At 48.2% G+C, this 21452-nt stretch overlaps 1 protein-coding gene across 26 annotated transcripts in view; it reads right to left on the reverse strand.

Moving 5' to 3' along the window:
- CD44 (CD44 molecule (Indian blood group)) overlaps window positions 1-21236 on the reverse strand; it is an 88143-nt gene extending 66907 nt beyond the window's left edge. For 5 of the 26 annotated variants that reach the window (XM_060103135.1, XM_060103134.1, XM_060103133.1 and 2 more), the window contains exon 1: window positions 20996-21235. In XM_060103135.1, the coding sequence (XP_059959118.1) occupies window positions 20996-21062 (67 nt within the window). In that variant the 5' untranslated portion in view covers window positions 21063-21235. Of the gene's footprint in view, window positions 1-20995 lie in introns of all 26 variants that reach the window. The other 21 variants (XM_060103141.1, XM_060103139.1, XM_060103140.1 and 18 more) reach the window with 10 other exon arrangements.
- Window positions 21237-21452: the final 216 nt, after the last annotated feature.

Raw genomic sequence — 21452 nt, forward strand, 5'->3', positions numbered from 1 at the left:
TACTCCTAAATTATCACAAACAGCTCCAGCACTCCCTGCAGTGAATTTCAGCATCACGGGCCAATGCAAACCATTCTTTAGTTGTGAGACAATCCTCAAGTGAGGTGCTTCTCAGCAGCTCCCACCTGCACAACTGGAAGTCGAGACGTCCACCCCCAATTGGCTCCCTGATCTTTGGTGGTCTCGGAGGTCCCACTGCCAATGGGAAGAGCAAAGAGGGAAGTTCCCTTCACCTGTTTTCCCGAAGATAACTCTTGGTAGTACTAAATTGTTTCAAGGTGCTTCATTTTCAAGGAGCCAGAAAAATCCAGATTCTCAGGAAAAGGAGATGCCTTGAATTTTCAAGGCCTCCAGTTCTGGAGATGGAAGGACAGGATGGGCCCCATAAAGCTGAATGGAACGCTGGTGTGATGTGAGAGGGAGAAGATTGAATTCCAGCCCCACCACATGAGAGCGGAGCCTTCTTGGACAAGTTACTTCATCTTTACGAGCCTCAGTTTCTCAGCCTGTAAAATGACTCTAAGGAAATTCAGTCATTTATTCATTCAGTGGATATTTGATATTTGCTGCGTACCACAAAGAGAGGTTTATGGGAGTTAGATAATCAACTCAAGGGAAACACCAGCATTGCATTTGGTTCATAATAGGTGCTTAATTTTCCTTCTCCCACGGGAAGATAAAACCCTGGACGACCAGTCACAGTTCTCCCAGATACCAGGGGGGACCCCTCGGTTCTAATTTATAATGTATTTACACCACGAACAATCATCTGTGTTTTGATAATCTTCTGTTTCAGCCCAAACAATAGTCTGCAACTACACTCTTATGAAATTAAAAGCAAAATGAGAACCTGACACAAAGGCAAACACTTCTATTAAAAGGTGCAAAAGTTCTAGCCACTTCTGAGGTGTGGCTGGGAGAGGCCAGATGTCCCTTTCTTTAGAGGTGAAAAGAACTGAGCAGTTAAAGGCAATTAAAGGTATTTTGGGAGATAAGACGATTGAACACCCCAGTGATTGATGTGTGGGCGCTTCATGTACTCAAAAGCTAGTCCCCTCCACACCTCCACAACCAGGAAATTCTAAGCCCGGGCTTCTGGGGAGGAAGTGGGCTTTGGGAAACTTCAAAATTTCCAGAATGAGAAGAAAGCTACTGCATTAAATTGCCCCTAAGGGTCTTTCTATACTCTGAGACCAGGGAACGGTACTGTAAAGAAATACTTCTACCCAAGAGGGAGGAAAATACCATTTCCTCCTCCAGCCTCACTGCCAACTGCCAGCACAGAAGGCAGGAAGAGGCAGATCCTGCTGGGACAAGCAGCCCAGGAGACTGCCTGTCATTGTGCAAGTAAAGACAGGACCGGGAGCGTGTTTCCCCACTCGCTTCCACCAGCCTCTGCAATAGCCAAGCTTCCCGGAACATCCTATGCTGCCTTATCTGCCTGGCAACAGTTGTGCCAGGAAGCATGTGGGTGCCAGCACTTCGGTGTGCCCTCCCCCCAAATTAAATGAGGTCTTATTGGCAAATGTTTTGCCCAGAAATGGAATGAAAATCTTCCAAAGGCAGCTGGAAGCATGTCTCAAGTGCAGCAGGAACAGAGTTTGGGCTGAATGGGGAAGGGAGAGGTCCCAGGTCTAATAATTACAGTGATCTCGATGATTACTGAGGATGCTTGCTCCTGTCAGTCATTCCGCACACAGGATCACAGTTAGTCCTTGCACAGCCCTGCACGTAGGTATTATTACTCTATTTTAAAGATGAGGAAATTGAGGCTCAGAGTGTTAAGTCAATTGCTTAAGGCCACATAACTGATGAGGGGCAGGACTCGAACCCAGATTTAACTCCAGGACCCAGACTGCTTGCTGAGAGCCTGAGATACCAGACTTCGATCCCCCTCATGCATCCCTGACACCTATACTTGGCCCAGAGGCTAAACTATGTAGGATGATGAGTAAACACTCTCTAATCTAGCCTTTAGAGGAAGGTAGACAACCTGACTTTGACAGACACTATTCCCTGGTGGCCTATCTCTAAATGTCTTCCAGGGGGTCTGGGAAGCTCATTTGGAGAAGAAACTGGATGTGTTTTCCAAAGGTTTTAACAATGAAAACAATGCAGAATACAGAAGTAGCCGCTGACTTTAGCCTTCCAAACAATACAAAGAATAGGAAGCTCAAACAGATAATAGGGTACCTTTCCTCTACCCTGAGAAACAGTCCTTAAGGAAGGCTGGAGATTATCTGATGATACTTATTTGAAAGGAAAGAGAGCTGCCCCAAACATGTTCCAGAAGCGAGCCACAGGGCGCCCCTCCCTCTGCCCCCAGGAAGAAGAGTCTAGAATATCCAAGGCTTGCCTTCCCAAACCTTGCCCCATCTCTTCTAGCCCTCAGCAGAACTTGTCTTTCACATCCATGAAATATTGCACATATTCAGCCTCTGTTTGGTACCTTTGCAGGAAACCACGAAAGAGACTGTTTCTTAGGTGATGCCAGCCAAGGAAGAGGAATGGAAATTGGGGTGGTGTATGGCCATAAAGGGAGGAGAAAAGATGTGGTCTGCTTGCTGACCCTCATTTGCTTTTTTTTTTTTTTTTTTGCGGTACGCAGGTCTCTCACTGTTGTGGCCTCTCCCGTTGCAGAGCACAGGCTCCGGACACGCAGGCTCAGCAGCCATGGCTCACAGGCCCAGCCACTCCGCGGCATGTGGGATCTTCCCGGACCGGGGCACGAACCCGTGTCCCCTGCATCGGCAGGCGGACTCTCAACCACTGCGCCACCAGGGAAGCCCCCTCCTTTGCTTTTTAAGCACTTGTCTCTTTTTCCAATAGACAGATATAGATAGATAGATAGATGAAAGATACATGGATACATACACATATAAAGTTGTTTTTTTTTTAATTGGACATCATGGCCTGAATCCACCATGGTAAGCCACAATCCCACAAATCCAACCAAACATTAAAGTGGACACCAGCCTTCAGAAAAGAGAAGACCAATCCCAAGTTTATTCATTCAACAAGGTTTCATTCAGTGCCCCCACGGGCACTGTGCTAGGCACTGGGACCAGGGCATTGAAAAAGGCCGGCAAGGTCGCTGTCCCAAAGGAGATTATGGTCCAGGGGAGAAGACAGACACTCAACAAGTCAACAACACAGCACAATAAACGTTGTAACAGACATGCAAGGTGCTGAGCACTTAGTCTAAAGGGAAGCCTTTCCTCCCCAAGGCCTTTGCTGTCCCTAAGAGATGCCTCCCCAAGGCAATGACATTTCAGCTGAGAACTGAAGGATGGACTGGGAACTAGCAGACCAGGCTCAGCGAGCCTCACAGTCAGGAAATTCACCCTCAAAATAAAGCATAAATCATTTCAGTTTGATAGAATCCATTTCCTCAAGCTCTTTCATCATTAGATTTTGAGAAGGAGAGGCCCCCTTCCCATGTAAGAAAAAAGTCACATTCTTGAGGTCCACATTAAACATCCCCTGGCTTTCTCTTCCCTGGATTCAGTCATTATGAATCCTTTAATGATATTTAAATGATAAAAAGGAATGGAAAAAAAATTTTTAATCCTGAATTTCCCTTGGTGCTGTTAGATTCATGAGCTAACTGCATATGGAGGCAGGGGACTGGCCCAGAAAACCCACCTGTCCACCTTTGGGCTTATTAAATGTTAAGATGTTAGGCCCTTGAACTTTGGACTCAAAGAAACTATTAGGAAAGAGTTTTCCTGCTTATGAAAGAGCAATTATTAATATAAAATTCAATAGTCAATTCTAGACTCCCTGAAAGCAAGTCAGATCCATTGGGAGCCAACATAGTGTGGTGACATGGACATCAACTCTGTGGGTGGACAACTAGGATTCAAATCCTGAATCTGTACTAATGAGCTCTATGACCCTGGGAAAGTCATTAAACTTCCCTCCTCTACAGGAGTGTAATAATGCTAACCACAAAGTTAATATGAGGGCTGGATTAGATAATGGAGCTGAAAACACTTCACACACATTAAAACACTCCAGGAGTGTAGTTTCTGAAAAGGGAAGCAGCCTCTCTCCCTTGGGGGTCATCATCTCATAATTTACAGGAAGAGATGCTCTTCCAAGGTCACAGTAATTTTTTTTTTTTAAGAAGATGTTGGGGGTAGGAGTTTATTAATTAATTTATTTATTTTTGCTGTGTTGGGTCTTCGTTTCTGTGCGAGGGCTATCTTCAGTTGCGGCAAGCAGGGGCCACTCTTCATCGCGGTGCGCAGGCCTCTTGCTATCGTGGCCTCTTTTGTTGCGGAGCACAGGCTCCAGACGTGCAGGCTCAGTAGTTGTGGCTCACAGGCCTAGTTGCTCCGCGGCATGTGGTATCCTCCCAGACCAGGGCTCGAACCCGTGTCCCCTGCATTAGCAGGCAGATTCTCAACCACTGCACCACCAGGGAAGCCCAGTAATTCTTTTTAAATGGATCACTGCAGACTAGTGGTCCTCAGGCATAGTGTAGCTCCAGCAGTGCTGAGATTGGTCGCAATAATGAAATCCTAATAATAAAGTGCTCAAGTGTGCAAAGGTGGACAGTTTCTTATAAATTATTACAGATTTAAGGTTATTCCCTGATACGCTTTTTCTGGAGAGAGAAAAGGATAAAGTTATAGCTATTGTGACTGAGTATAAACCCAGATGATCTAAGCCTCAAACTGCAGTGTGTCCCCCATGTGAACTTCGTCTGTGAGGCGTGTCTTCTTAGGATAAGGTTGAGGGTGTGGCTTAGAAACACAAGAACTTAATTTTGCCTTTTTTCTTTTGCCTACATAGAATCTCAAACCACAACTCTACCAGTTGCATAGACTCCCTTTAGGGCCTTACTTATTATAACAGACATTGTTACCAATGCAATAAAATTCTTCTTATTGCAACCCGATTTTGTTCCAAATCTCAAACTTGTGCTTCAGGGGAGGTGAGGCCCCAACTCCTAGCTCAATTGGGTAGATCATGACTGGTCTAAGTCAAGCACGTGGTCAGAGTTCTCCTTGCCAGCTATTGGTTCAGTGTGGGCATTCCAGGCAATGGGACCCCATTCTTCCAAAGGGAAGTCAATTAAGAACTTCTAGAAAAGCCATTCCTCCATTTTTCTAGAAGAGATGTTTATGAATAAGCATCTTTCTTCTGGTGCTGGATAATGATTTTGTTTTTCCATTGGATGCCTGGAACTGTAGGAGTCAATTTGGGACCATGAAGGAGGCTAAACTAAAGGAAGACACTGCGAGGGGCAGAGTGGGAAGTTGGAAGAAAACCGGGTCTTTGATAACAGCATTGAGCTTCTGGAATCATCCTACTTCCATACTTCTTGTTATGGGAGATAATGTTTTATGAGGGTTGATTATTCTGTTACTTACAGAGATACCCAGCTGACATGAACTGATGTGGGTATATCAAGAAAAATGTGACAGATAACAATTACATGGGGGGCTATACATCATGGTTTGATGCATAGATGGGTTGTGGCTTATGTTCAATCATGATAGCTATAACTCCACCCTTATCTCTCCAACCCAAGAAAGCACATCTGAATAAAAGGGAAAGGATGTTATCATCATCACTGTTTGGGGTGGGGGGGGATAAACTTGAACCTGTTCTTGTTTATAAGACACAGTTGTTTATAACTGACCACTTGGATTGCTGGTGCCTATATTCTACCAATTGATAAATAAGTGATGTTTTGTGTTTTTGTTTTTGTTTTTTTCTCACCACATCAATCTCACTCTCCTGATAGAGTCCACTCTGGTCATCTCCAAGTAGTTAACCACCAACAAAGGAAATAAAAGACTGAGGCCCATGTAGTCAAATGGTTGGACATCTGAATCCCAGGGCTCTTGCCTGATCCTCCTGCCTGGACCCAGGAGATGCACCTGCATGGCTGCTGGAAGTCATCCTAGAAACTTCCCCCTTCCTACACATCAACAGACCCTGGGCCCGAGCTCTAGCCACCAAAGTGCTTAAAACAAGACCAAGAAACTTCCAATAAAACGGGCCAACAGGGCTTCCCTGGTGGCACAATGGTTGAGAGTCCGCCTGCCGATGCAGGGGATGTGGGTTCATGCCCCGGTCCGGGAAGATCCCACATGCCGTGGAGCGGCTGGGCCCGTGAGCCATGGCCACTGAGCCTGCGCGTCCGGAGCCTGTGCTCCGCAACAGGAGAGGCCATAGCAGTGAGAGGCCCGCGTACCGCAAAAAAAAAAAAAAAAAAAAAGGGCCAATAAATCTGACCCTAAACTGAGGCTTAACACTCAAGATTCCTAAGTAAGTTATGAATTTTTCTCCCATGGAAAAATGACACTTTTTGTTTCCCAGAGTTTGGGTTCCTTTTCTCCTCCAACATGTGCTTCTAAGAGCTTGAGTCAGCTTGGAGCTTCCCATGGTTCTCTTCCCACCACTGTCTTTTGCAGGGTAGGTAGGATAAACTGGTTGCTTTCAGAATCTTGAGGAATAAAACTTTCTTTTCTGGTTCTCTTACTCAGATGACCCACGTGAGAGGCAGCTAGACTAGGAGCTGCCTTGGCTAGAGTTGCTATGAGGAGCTTTGACCCCACCCACCAAACTGTCCCCCGGTTCTGAGAGCTGGTGGGGTTGAGAAGTCCAAGAGGTAGGCCTCCCAAGGAACTGTGGGGATCCTGCAAGCATAGTCACTGCTATCCACTGAGGAGTCTTGAGAAGTCTTCCTTGATGCTCTAGATCAGATGAGCACTCCCCGTTACCAGCTCTCACGAGCTCCGGCTTCTCCTTCCTAGCTCTGATCACAAGCATAATTAAATAAGGGCATAATTAGTTGTTTACTATGTCTTGCCAGATAGCTGGTAAGTTCCATCAGAGCAGAAACTGTGCCTCTCTTGCTTAAAGTTGTATCCCCAGCCCCTGGCAGAGTGCCTGGCACATACTGGTATTCAATAAATATGTGTTAAGTGAACACATGGATCATTTGGAAACCACTGATTGATCAGAGAGGCTGGGCAAGAGCAATGCCAGGTTATGCAGGGCCTTCTGGTTTCCAAAGCCTCATTGAGTCAAAAAGGATCAAAACGAACACCAAATATGGATGTACAAGATACTACACAGGAAACCAGATCCAAGTACAATGAAGACCCCAGCAGAGTGCAAACACCTACACTGTTTCCCATTGTGTCACACACATAAAACCCCCAAAACCCAGGACCATTTAATCTTCCTCTCTGTCACTCCAAGCCTTCTTGCCCTGGTCAGCCACTGTCCTCCTGTTTAGTGCCCTTTCCTCTATCATCTGAAAGTATGAAATGGAAAGAGTACTGGATTGAGGTTCAGAAACCAGAGTTTTGACTCGAACTGGTTGTATGACCTTGGGCAAGTCACGTGCAGTCTTTAAGACATCCTTCCCTTGTTTGTCCAATAAAACTAGCGGGCTATACAATTTCTAGCACTTTCTCCCATCCTGACATGCCATCATCATTGGCTTCGTGTCACCAGCTCATGAAAACTTCTCACTTAGGGCCCTTTCTCCCTTTCTCTTTTTTTCCCTCTTTGGATCCATACTTCGACCCAGCTCAGTCTTGCACCTAAGCCCTGGCAAAGCATCTGAAAGCCCTCCTGCCCCTGCCTCCAGCACTCTTATTGAGTTACCCCAGTAAGGGGATTGTGACTCAGCTTGGCAGGGTACCCCAGTCCCCTGCAGGCTGGCTGCCTCCGCCTGTCTCTGGAAATGGCAAGACCAAGAACCTGAGCACATAGCAGGGCCCCCTAGATAAGCACTGCCCAGGAGGGGATGGCAGCTCGCAGATGGGTGAGCCTTCTGAAGAATACAGTTTCAATGACTGGGGTCAACCAGCAACAGGAGACAGAGATAAAGGTGAAAGTGACTTCAGGTAATAATAGAACCTTGTAGTTCTACATCACGTGCTTCTGCCTACCAGCACAAAACACTTTCATACCAGCAGGCAAAGGTGGAGAGGTCTAGGGGAAGCAGACAGATTGTTATCCCTGGGTGGGTCACACACTGTATTGAAGCATTAGACAGATAAAGCCAGTAGCCCAAGGTCACACAATTAGGCTTTGACACAGTGGGAATTGGAGCAGGGTGTCCTAATCTCACCCAGGGGCTATTTCTAGTAGACTCTTGATGGAGCCTTTTGTTTATACCTTGGTTCTATCTTATCTTACCTGCCCAGGTAGTGAGCTTGCTTTTTCCCTTGGGGATGAACAGAGGGAAACTTGAGCAGCCCAGAGTGGGTTGACCAGTCTGAGTTTAGAATCCAGCCTTCTTGACTTAGATTCTACCAGCAGGACCCAGGAAGGTCAGACTGTGGAATGCTGCTACTGTTTGCATTTGGGAAGCACAGAAGAGCCCCAGTGGCAGCTGAGAATGCAGAGGCTCCAGGGCTGATAAAAGTTGTAATTAACGTGCATATACGATCTTTTCATCTTCAAAGGCTTTAACTCATATGAGCTAGTTATGCCTCCTATCACCCCCATGGCTGAGGAATCATTTTTGTCTTCTCAGTTTGCAGATGGAGAAGCTGATGCGAGAAAGAGCTCTTTGCCAGGATGTCTGGCCCTGATTCAAAGAGAGGAAATTCTTTACTCCCAGCATCTTACCTCACTTGGGGTAATGGGAAAACAGAGTGTGAATTAATCATAAGAGAAGGCTCAAGGGACCAAACTCCTCTGGGTGAGAGACTTCATTTATACTGTTCTGGAAGGAGGTGGAGTTTATGGTATGGCTAGCTGACTAGATTCAACTCCCAGAGTTACACACAACTATCAGAAATGTAGACTAGAAAAGCCTACTGCTCTACTGTGGGGATGTCCATGTGATACAGGGGGGTCAAATCCTCCATATTGTGCCCATGGCAGACATCACTAATGGATCACAGCACTCTCTGTGGGTGAGCCAAGGTTTGGCTTCTTAGCACAGCCCCACAGGCAGCCTCTAGCAATCAATGGGAAATGGTACAGGAGATGAAATCTGTTATTGCTGCCCTGCCATACAGTCTGTTTGGGATTCTCTTAAATTGCCAAAAGTTGCCAAAGTTTTATCTCAGCCAATGTTGGAGCTGGCCTTTTTCTGAACTCTGTCTAGCACAGTCTAAAGAGGGTGTCATGAGAACTTCTAAGTCTCTGGGGCAGCATAACTGGATCTCATAGATGTTGCCACTGTTACATGATCACCTGGAATCTGTCCAACCTCATCCCTCACTGTTCTTCAACATGGCCTCTCTTATTCAGGTAGATGGAGCCCCCTCCTGACCCCAATCAAGCCGTACTTATTTCTCTGACTTTAAACTTTCAGCTGATCCTTTACACTTCCCTGCGTTGCTCTCCCCTCTCTGTCCATCTTCTTTCCCATGCTCAGTTCATCCTCAAACTTTACTCCTTCCATGAAGCCATCCTATACAACTGCCGCTCACAGAGAGGTCTGCTTTCTTGTATAATTAATTACTTCACTTGTTTAATTTTTCTTTCACCAAACGGTAAACTCTCTGAGGACAGAAACTAGATCTTCTACATCCCTCACTTCTTTCCACAAAGGATTCTTCCCAATCACATGATAGTTTTTAGTGCATTGATTGGTGAGTGTATCCCCATTTTACAACTGGGGAAACAGAGGCAACCAATAAAGGAAGAACCTTGCCCACAGTCATCCTGTGACTAAGACAGAGAAATGTTGAGCCTCTGTTGGCCACATGTGGTTCTCACTTCTCCTAGAATGCAGTGTCTGGGGGACTGGCTGGAGATACAGATGACTGAACGGTACCCAGTAATCACCGAGGGCATTGCCTACTACAGGAGAACTAAACCCAGGCTGGTGTTGTATTTCAGCTTCTGGTTAGTGGATTCCAGATGGATATGGACATACCCAGGATGGACTGTGATCTGACAAGGATTTTCAGTGACTGATAGAAGGTCAGACCCCAACAGGGCATTTAGTCTCAGACCCATCACTCTGACAAACTCCTAAGTAACACGGTCTTTATAACTTCCTTTTTCTTTTCTTTCTTTTCTTTTTTTTCCCCACTGAGCAGGAAGAGTTTCTCTGGTCTCATGAAAAAGAAAGAAATATCTTAGTAGGAGTATGGAAGTTTCTCTGTAGAAGAAGCAACTCACCATCTCAAAGGTCTGCCTTGCCCTGTGCCTTGGTATCTAGATGTTTGTTTTTGTTTGCCTTTTTTTTTTTCAGATTCCCATATCTGTCCAAGTTACTTTCCCTAGGATACTAGAGCTTGCCCTCTAAGCACTGCTTTGGCTGAATATTAGGGTTCATTTTGCACCAACATGTTGCAGGATTCCCTTGAGGGAAGCTGAGAAATCCAGTGTGTTCATGGAGCTCTGAGAGTGAAGGACACAGTCTTTTCTCTTCTTCAGGGGTTTACTGCTCTGGCCTCTTGAAGCAATGTTTTCTCAAAGAATATTGCATCCAGATCCTGTGGCTAATCCCAGGGCTAACTTCTTGCAGTTTTAGCTGTGTGACTGACACCTGTTGCTAACTTCTCTGGCTTAAACTTCATCTGCTCACCTGCACGTGGTCAGGAGGATTCGGGGGAGTCCTCTGAGCAAAGCACATTGGCCTAGGAGTCCTTCTTGCCCATTGGAGTTTAGAGTGTAACTGGGTCCATATGCTTGTTGTTTCTGGTGTGGATTAATAATTCACTTCTGACATTTAATACAAACCAGGCATTGCTTTTGTGTGCTGGGGGCACTGGGCGGGGGGGGGGGACTGCATTATAGTTGTGTTATTCCTTCCATTAAGTTTTATGAGGCTTAGGTGTTTGTGGGCCCACAGAATGGTGGGTTTATAGAACACGAGGCCTGGAAAGGACTGCACAGATCAACTAGAATCTTGCTGTCTCATCTCACACATGGAAAATCGGAGGCAAATAGGAAGCAAAATGATTGGTTTGGCATCACATAGTGAATCAGTAACAGAGGAACTAAAATATCATAGTCATTTCTATTCTTGGGGCACCTTCAGTGTACTAGACACTTAGCTCTAAACACTATGAGCTAAACATTGTTATAGACACTTAATGTGTGCAGTGCTGGAGCTCACGCTGCTCTTAAGGGGCGGGGAGGAGAATCAACCTGTTTTACAGCCCTTCGTCCTTCCACACGGCCCTCCTCCACAGCCAACCTCCTAACTCCCACACCACCATACGAAATAGCTGGTTTGGTATGGACGGTCTTTAAACCATTGAAAGAAAGAACTCCTCCCATTTTTCCCTTTTAACTTAGTGACCGAAAAGCCAAATGCTTTTCTCTGAGTGTTCTTGAGAACATGATTTTGAAGCTTGGGGTTCTTTCTACATGAGGCCGGATTTTGGAGGGCAGTGCTGGGGCCGAGAGGCAGACAGACTTCTAAGAAATCAAGATCCCTGGTTTACTGGACAAAACCCAGTGAGGTCTAAACTTCCTCCGCCTTGCCTGACATGTCAAACTCGAAGAAGGATACACTCAAATTAGAGAGCATGCAGAGAAAAGAGATTTCAAGGAGATGTGAGGATTAGTACATGAGCCACTAGGAAAAAAATAATAAAAAGGTTTCTATAGATCAGAAAGATAAAAAAAAGAAGGAAAAAATTAGCCGGAACCCATAAAAAATCACAGAAGGTAAATGATAAAGATGGCTTTGCTAGCCAAATCTAGAAATCTCATTCATTCAGTCAGCCATCCAATATTTATTGAACGTCTACTGTAATTGGGGAACTGACAGCTGGGGACTACAGCAATACAAAATTGTACATAATGTACATAAATGTACATAATGCATAAGCTTTCCCCTAAGAAGCTTATAGGATCACCTGTGAAAGAGAACAGAGCATCAGAATACAGCTCAGAGGCATCCCTTGAACTTCTTTTTAGATGGAAATATGCTTGTGGGGTTTTTATGAATTATCAGGGAGAAACAGTTAGTAGACAACAGGAGAAGGTAAAAGTCACTTTGGGAAGTCTAGAGGGATGTACCTGACCTCTAAGGTTGACCTTGGGAAGATAACTAGTTCCATCACAGAGGATCCACTGCAAAGACGAACTTTTGGGCAGGAGATTTCTGGGCAGTATTACTTCTCTCTCCAAACTCTGATTTGCGTCTATGTGACCAACACGCTGGTGGGTACCTGAACCCTTGTCCACCCCTTGCAGGGAAGCGTGGCCCTGAAACTCACTGGTGGCTGTGGGGTTGACTCAGTGACGTCAACTGGTCTCCTGCAGACTGTAAGATGGTGCTTGGCTCTGCTGGAATCTGCTTCGTGGACTGGACACATTCAACAATGGCAACATTTGTGACTGGTGTATAGTATTTACACCACTTAATACTTTTGGTGCCAGGGGCCTGGGCAGAAATGACCTTCTAGGTCAGAGGCAGGAGACCAGGTCTGAGCTGCATGGAATTGTTCATTTCTCCCTAGCATCTCAATTTCCATAATGGTGAACACTTGTGAAGAGGTCTTACCATCCTCACTCTAATATCTTGGTGGGTTCTCTTTGAGAGAGGATGTAGAAAAAGATGCTGCCTAGATCCACTACTGGCTTGTGATTTCTTCAGGAAGGCACTGCAGACCCGCTCAAGTGCAAAAAGACGTACTGAAATTGAAACAGATGGGGATCTGTGATGAGTTTCTGCCCCCAGGCCAAAGGCGGAGGTCCCTTCCTGCAGACTGAGTCAGACATTTCTAGGGGGCTTTGCCTCCTTCCTTCCGGGATGGCTTGTTTCTCAGACAGGCACCCAGAGGCAACGCTACCCACCCCGCCGCCCCCTGCAAAGGTCACCTGCTGGGCCAAACAGAAGCCAGACCACTGGTTTGCACTGGAGCTGGGAAGAAGGGTGGCGGCACACTTCTAGCTTTTGCTCGATTCCTGGTGCCCGCGGTGAGCATAGACTGATTCCTGACAGCCTTCGCTCTCAGAGGACCCCTTTCTGTCACCAGTTCTAGCTGGTAGAGAGAAGGTCCTGGCATCACGGACCCGTAAGCTGAGGGCAAACATTTTTGCTGCTGTTTGATTGGCTCCTCTCCCAACTTTTATCCTGTCATGAGCCAAAGTCCTAGAAGATGGAGCAACCCATCAGCAACCTCCTCGTCCATCAGGTGACAAGTACGGAAGTGATCATGAACAAACAACTCAACTCACCATCCCTTTGAATCCGAGCCTCTCCCCAACTCCCCCCGCCTCCACCCCGTATAGAAGAAAACAGAACTTGTATCCAGGAATTGGAATGAATGAGCTGCTCAGAGTATGAATGCGAAGACATTTCCATTACTTCTTTCTCCTTCATATTTGCAATTCCAGCCCCCTCCTCTGACATCACATGTATAAAGGGAGAGCAAAACCAGCTCTGTGGACGTTAGGATCCTGCCCGCCTCGGATTCCTAAACGGGATTTATGAAGACAACCAGCGTACTAGCAGGTATCATCGTTCGGGTTTCTGGGGCTCCCTGACATCTTGATATACGAAGGGAGGCACAGCAATGCAGTGACCAAGAACATGAACCCAGCAGCTAGACAACCTGGGTTTGAATCCTAGCTCCATCACTTACCAGCTCTGTGGCCTTGAGCAAGTTACTTAAATTCTCTATGACTCAGTTTTCTCATTGGTAAAAGAGGGATAATAATAACACTTCTTCCTAAGGTTAGTGCATGGATTAAACAAGTTAGTATAGAGGAAAAATTAGGATGGCGCCGGCATGTGGTCAGCACTCTGTGTTTGTTATTATCAGTAGTAGTGGTGACGGTATCTCAAATACATACAACTAGCTGCAAAGAAACAACCACAAAAGGCACAAGAGCTCTAACTCTCAAGAAAGGCTGAGGGTTAGAAAGATGAACTTTCAGGCACAGCTCAAGGAGAATCGCCATGACACCAGAGCAAAGGCTCAAAATTACTGGTCTACGTGAATTCTCTGTTTCCCTGGAGTTTTGCAATTAATGTTTACTCTCAAAAGCTGAAGACTCGAGAAAGATTTTTCGGGCCTGAGTTTTGCAAATCACCTCCTTGGTGACTCAGCCCTTCCCCACCCACCTGGGGCCTGTCTGTGTACACTTGTTCTTAGAAGGGACACTGGCCTCAGGAGGACACACCCAGGCAGGTGGTGCACCCCAAACTCAGGGAGATCTGGCTGCATCAGGTTCTGTGCCCCCATGACACCCACCCTCTCGTCCTATCTTTGACTCCCTGCCCCTACGTTCCACAGGGTGGATGATCCATGGGAAGGCAGGACCTGACCTGGTTGTGGGCGACTTCACACGTGGCGAGCTCCCTGGAAAGGAGGCACAGTTTGCCGCCGAAGTAGATGTCAGGCTTCCCCGGAGACCTGTAGCTGCTGCAGGAGATGCACACAGAAGGCAAGGACTTCTGGGAAGTACTTCTGCTTCTCTCCCAGCTGCCACCACCTTCCAGAAGCAGGTGTGGCATTGCACGGGAGGGTATGGGCCTCTCACCCAAAGAGTCCAACCTCAGATCAGCAGCTCCAAAATAACCAGAGCTCTAAGTGGGCCATTGCACGGGAGTGTTTTATTTTGAGGCTTCAATTTGGGGATTGGTGTCATTATCCTGCCTGGCTCTCACTCTCTTCTTGGCCCAAGAAGTGAGTCACCCTGTCCTTAGTCGGACGTCCCCAGACACAGCAAGCAGCCACCAAAGCCACAAACAGACGGGCGATCTCCCTCCTTGGGCAGACCAACCATGAGCCCTGTGGTGGGCAGCTGGCCGGCCAAACGCCAGTCTCAGCCCCGTCCTGGAGAAGGCAGCCATCATCACTGCTGTCATATACAGACAAATGCATCTGTATCTTAGGTAGACTGTCAGGCATGCTTTCGTATATAGCGTGGATGTAGTAATTTCTATATTCTAGACATTCATTTCAGTTCAACAGTTACTGGTAACGATTACGGGCCAGGACTGGGATCCGGGACCACAGAAATGAGTGTGGTTCTATCCCTGATGGCAGGGGGCCCGCACAGCACTGCAGAAGAGATATAAGAGAAGATCTGTCTGCTTTGGGGTTTTCTTCCAATGAGAAGCATGAAAGTCATTAGCACCCCTTGGCCCCAGATACGCTTATTTATCTTGATTTTCCTGTGCAGCTTTTAGGCTAATGAACTGGGGACCTATGGGAACCAGAGACCTCCTTGTCAGAGATGAAGTTGGCCACCATCCAGTGACACCAGGGATTCTCAACCGGGGGCGACTTTAACCGACCCCCCCATTTGGCCATGTCTGGAGGCAATATTGGTCGTCACACGGGGTGTGGGCGGGGGCAGGTTTGAACTACCAGAATCTAGTGTGTGGAAGCCAGAGATTCACAGTCAGCCATTATCCAGGAAACCCTACACTAGACCATGAACTACTCAGGAGTGAGGAGTGTGTCCTTCTGACCATGAGCTCTCAGGACCTATCCGCTGGGTGTACCAAATAGGCAGTGAGTGAGTGAACGTTTGCTGGATATATTGTCCAGTTAATGAACTTACTCAAGAGGAGGTAAATTAATAGCAGAGTAACAGAAATATACACACTCCTATCTCACTCCCTCTTCTTCAGATATTCAAATCCTCTCTTGTCCACACTGCCCCCTCCCCCTCCCCATCACTGATTCCCCAGCCCTCCTAGCTGTGCTTCAGCTTGGCAAGGCTGTTAGCTTTACGATCTAAAATGGCCAGGCTGTCACTTGATGGCACTGTCTTACATGTGTAGAACCATAAGGTTCTTGGATAGAAGTCCCACAGCTCACACACTTAATCCCCCTGTAGTACCCCACACAGCATGGGACCTACAGAAGACACATTATAAATGCTTAAGGACTGACCAGCAATACCCACATTATGTGTAGACACATGTGTTCAGATGCATATATACCTACGGGCACACCCACACCTTGTGTATGTCCACACCTAGCAAGCAAAAACCCTATATGTAGCTTTTCTTGGTACTTCACATATTGGGGTGATCAAAAAATGGAGAGCGGAGGAATACAAATGTTCCTCTCCAAAAGTACACATTTTCTGAACCAAATATCAATTTAATCAGACACTAGACTGATTCACGAGTTGTATAAATGTGATTTTCATTTATGCAAAAATCCATGCAAGTTTCTGACTTCTAATCACACAAAGCCATGTACTTATTTGTAGAAAAATATATAAATATTTAGTCAAAATATACACTAGGCTTCAATTGGTAGAGTATTTACATATTTGAAATCCTGACACTCCTGGAAAATCTGGAGTGCCCCACAACTGCATCCATGCCAAGCCAGACTCCGCAGCCGCAAACTTCCCAAACCCTTGCTGGCCAACTTTGGGGGAGGGCCCTTTTTAAGAAAAATATCAACTTGCTAAGGGAGTGAAAAGTGGGGTTCCAATTTAAGGTTGGAGGCACCAGCCTCCCCTGGTGATTCTAAAGAACACTTGTGTGCTTCCCATTCAAGAGGGGACACAAAGGAACTTGAGTCATCAGCTTCTGGCTGTGCAAACCCCCAGAATTTCTCTCTGAGGCAGAAAAGATCCCCTTTGAGAACTGCACTTTGTATGGCAGCATCTGCCACCTGCTTCAGTTCATTCTTTCACAAGACCCACTTCCGTTTCAGGCTCTGGGTAGAGTCGGCTAAAAAGGAGGTGCAGGGGAAACACAATGGCATCTGGTATCTCAGCGCCCATCCCAGCCAGGATGGATGGCTGGGGAGGTCGGCTTTGCTCCCACCACCTTCTCTCCATCAGGGACCCCCGCCTGGAACCGTCTGACACCCAAGGCCAAAGTGAAATCTCACTTGAGTGACCATGTTCCACCTAGAGCCCCACAGTGACTTTCCATTCAAGACCCCTGAGTTTTCTAGAGAACCGTGTCAGCCCATGACCGGGGTCCTCAAGACTCTCCCTCACTGGACACATATGACCGGCTAAATGCTGAGGGTTTCCATTGAGCATGTGATGAGGGGGCTTCCTGGCTCATTGTACCCAGAATGCTTGCAGGGTCAGAGCCTCTGCAGGGCCCCTTTCTTAATTTCCAGGCAAAAGGCCTTGCCCTGACTTGTCTCTTAGACAAGGAACAGCCTCTCCCTTTTCTCCAAGCCTGCAAATGAGAGCATGTCTAGAAGGGCAGCTGGACTCTGATAAGGGAATTGACTTATTTTAGTAACAAATAACTAGGTTGGCATCTCTTGACAGCTGTGGCCAGGCCTGGGGAGAGACAGGCCAGGGCAGAGCAGGGCAGCCAAGAGTCCTCAGCCTGCCAGGGGGAGAGGAAAGCCACTCATACCAGGCTTCATGTTCACTGGCCTCACACAATTTCCAAAGCCCTCCAGAGGCAAAGTAATGAGTCAAAGGAACACAGGCATGGGAGTCTACCATGGGGGATGTTAGAAAACTCCATCACTCACTAGCTGTGTGTCCTTGAGCAAGTCATGTCAACTCCCTGAGCCTCGATTTCTTTATCTAGAAAATGGAATGAAGAGAGTGCTAAGTGTACATAGAGCTGTCATGAGGCTTATATAGGATAACCTATTCAAAGCCCCTGGCTGAATGCCTAGCACAGAGTCAGTGCTCAGTAAATGGTATTTCCTGAGGACTTAGGACCCTACTTCGCAGAGGAGCTGAGTGTCAGGCTTTTAAAGCTGGGGTGCTCCTAACTGGGAGGGATCCAGCGACACTCCAGGAGACCCCAGACAGTATTGAGACTCTTCCCCAAGCAGCAACTTTGCTCGATTATAAGAAATATATCATTACTCTTACATTAAACTGGGTATATTGTGGAGGAAAATGCAAAATTGTAATGAGTATTTAAGACAGTATTTCAGGCATGAAACAAATGTTGCTACGTCATAGATCGCACTCTCCCCACCCCCTGCAGGGCGTAGAGGTGGAGCTGTCAGAGTCCTTGAGGATGGAGGTATTTCAGAGACCTGAGGTTTGGAAAGCATCCTGCACTAACACTCAGCTTGAGAGAGGGGAAATCACCTTTCTCTCCCTTTTGGGATCTGTTTTCTCCTTGGGAAAGAGAAAGGGTTTTTCTATATGATCCTTGGGGTGTATGACAGTGAGTCAGGAAATAGTTCTTGAATGAATGGAAGGCGATCTGTCATAAACTAAGAATTTCACGCTGCCCAGCATCCTTTCCTGCGTGGGGCAATTTGGAAAAAGAATGGAAACTTTTCCTACTGGCTGCTAGCCTCAAACACACCTACTTAGCCCTGTGCCTTTGCAGGGAGTAAGATGTCCATTGTGGTTTTGGGGCACAACTGAATTAATGGATGCGAACTGACCTCAGCAGCGGTGGAGGTTTGCTTCCTTTCTTCTTCACCTGGGAAAACACAGCCAAAGCTCTAACTCCCAGAAACAGGGGTCTTTAATGCTCAGAGGGATCAGAAGGGTGCTGGCCACCCACAAGCCCCAGAGGTCTCAGACGCACCCCTCTTTCTAAACACCAGGGGCACGATTCCCTAGCAGCGACCTCTCACCCACAGAGAAAAGGAGGTGGAGAGGTATGGAGGGCTCATCCCACTGCCCTCTACCCGGGGCCATTTTCTTCCTTCCACATGTGACACCTAGTTCAAGATATCTGTTCTCCAACTTGGAGAGTCTGGGTCCAATGCTGCTTAACTGCATTGGGCCATGTCTCTACTTCTTGCTTTCCAATATGAAGACTGGACACTTTCCTCCTCCCCCAAAACTTGCCCCTTTCCAGAGTTTCCTCACTGTCCTCCACAGCCCACTGCCTCTGCTGGTGGGGCAGCAGCAGAGCCTCCCCGCCTCCCCTTTCTCCTTCCTCTCTCTTCCTGCCCAGCCCGAGCCCGCTGTTAGGTCACATCTCCTTTCCAAGTCTCAGTTCCTTCCAAACAGCTTTACAAGCACACGAAAGCCCGGGTGCAGGCAGTTATTGCTATTGGCACTTTTCTGTGCTTCCTCCAAGTGACGCTGCCCAAAGGGACCACGGGAACGCAGGGCGGGAATGAGCCCACTGGTCTCGGGGAGAACTTCAAGGGTCAGGACAGTGCCAAATATTGGGGGATGGGGCCCTTTAGAAGAATCAGGGCTAGGGATGGAAGGAGTGAGGAGTCAGAATCCTCAGAATCAAAGCAGAAGATGTCACGGGAAGGTAACACACAAATAAACTTCCCTAGAGGCCACGGAGACACCAGCATGGTCCCTCTTCCCTGAGGCCAAGCTCACAGCTCTCCCTGAAATCTTTCCCTCTTCTCTGCCTTTCAAGGACTCCTTGGAGCTCCAGTTCCCTTTGGAAGCCTCCTCTAAGGCCTCTGGTCCACCATGACCCGACCCTTCCTTCCATAAAACCCCTTCTGGGTTTATCTATGCCATACATACAGCCTGATGGATTCTGACTAAGCAACAGGCTAAGGGGCCTGGTTCACATGAGCACCAATCCTCTTGGCTGTGTGAACACCAGCAAGTCACTTAACCTCTCTGAGCTTCAGTTTGTTTCCCTCCTAGAAAACAGGACTAACAACACAGCACGTCTCACTTGGCCATTGTGAGGGTAAAATGTAAAGAATTCAGCACCGTGCCCGGCACAGCCAGTGTATATACTAAATGGTGGTTAGTGCTGTCGTGCCTCTTACTACTAATTATTATTATTAATTATTGCTTTTTCTGTTTCAGGAATCTAAATCCTAGATCCCCACTTACCCTCAGTCTAAAGCACCCAGGTAGGACTGTGTCTTTTACTTTCTTGGTACCCCCAGAGCTGGGTTTCATAAATACTTGCTTAGGGCTTCCCTGGTGGTGCAGTGGTTGAGGGTCTGCCTGCCGATGCAGGGGACACGGGTTCGTGCCCCGGTCCGGGAAGATCCCACATGCCGCGGAGCGGCTGGGCCCGTGAGCCATGGCCGCTGAGCCTGCGCGTCCGGAGCCTGTGCTCCGCAACGGGAGAGGCCACAATAGTGAGAGGCCTGCGTACAGCAAAAAAAAAAAAAAAAAAAAAAAAAATTAAAAAATAAATAAATACTTGCTGAGTGGAATTACCCATAGGTTGACCCAGCTGTCAATTCTTAAAAGAAAAATTAATTTTGCCGGTGATAAGCAAATCAGCCATGTGATGATCTGTAGATATAGAGACAAAGGAATGCTTGGAGTTCAGCCTCACCAGAACCCCTCACACACAGCCACTCCATCCACAGCCACCGAAAGAAAGGCACAGACCCTGTTGGGATGGGATATTGGCGGCCGGGCTCCAGGATCCATGATGCCCCCCTGGAGCCCAGGTGCCCGCCCCCCCCCCGCTCCGAGGCTGACAGGCAGAATATAGGAGTCACATTACTGTCTGGATTTCCCCTAACCCACTGGCAGAAGCAGGAGGCTGCAAGGATGGAGCAGCTGGCCCAGTCACTGCCTCTCCTACTCACACTCCTTGCCCCAGGCTGGCACCTCGTGGCGACCCAGAACCTCGCCACAGAGCTAGTTCAAGTTCCCACAAGCATTAAGATCGTTAGTGACCGGAGCCAACTGTAAGAGCTTTGGAACCCAGGCGCAGTGGGGGAGCCGCAGGAAGCCAGGACTCCTTTCTGGAAAGCTCACTGCCACTAGCTCTCACTCATGGCAACTGTGCCCACCTCTACGGTCACCTCGCTAACAGCCCTGTCCCTGCCCCAGCCCCCGCCCCTGCCCGGCCACTGCCCAGCCAGGCTTCAATCGCCCTTGGGCACAGGAGCCTGTTAGTCCAGACACGGGCGGCGCGCACCCAGGAATACAGTTACTTTCTGCCCTGTGCTCCTCCGGCAGCAAAGACCTCACCCACGACCGCGCGCCGGCAGCCTGCCCAGCAAACTTTTCTTCGCCCTTTCTCTTTTCCTTTCAACAAAACGGTGCTTCCCACCGACAGGCTCTCCAAGAGCTTAGCGCAAATCCTCGCCCCGCTCTCCACCAAATCCCAGCCGCTCGCCGCCCATTTAACTCCGGCCCCCCAGGGCCAACTCAGCCCGCGCGGCTGCCGGCTGGGTCCCGGCCACTCGGGCCACTCCCTCCCGCCGCCCCGGCGGGCACTCACCGATCTGCGCCAGACTCAGCTGCACGAGGCAGAGTCCCCAAGCTGCGCGCCACCAGAACGTGTCCATGGCGTCGGAGCGGCCAAGAAAGCAAGCGAGTGGAACCGGAGGGGCCGGGCGCTGGGCGGGGGGCAGTGGAGCACGGGGCGAGCAGGGCGCCCGAACCTGTCGGAGTCTGGGGTCCGGCTGGCAATGAGGGCGCCTCGGAAGTTGGGTGCAGTTTTTATTCGAGGGCTGAGAGAGTGACCTAAGAGGGAGGGAGCGAGGAAGGACACACCCAAGCGAGGGGGCTGTGACTAAGCAGCCGGCAGAAGTTTAAAGACGTACCAGCTCTCCTTGGCGCTGGTCCCCGCCCCCCCCTCCGCCACGGCCCGTTCTCCTCGGAGCTGGTAAAGCGGGGGGGTGCCTGGGCGGGCGCCCGGAGGGCCTCGGGGTCCCCGTGCACCCGGGGCGCACCGG

Source organism: Mesoplodon densirostris, chromosome 7, assembly GCF_025265405.1.
Source record: "Mesoplodon densirostris isolate mMesDen1 chromosome 7, mMesDen1 primary haplotype, whole genome shotgun sequence".
NCBI lineage: Eukaryota > Metazoa > Chordata > Mammalia > Artiodactyla > Ziphiidae > Mesoplodon > Mesoplodon densirostris.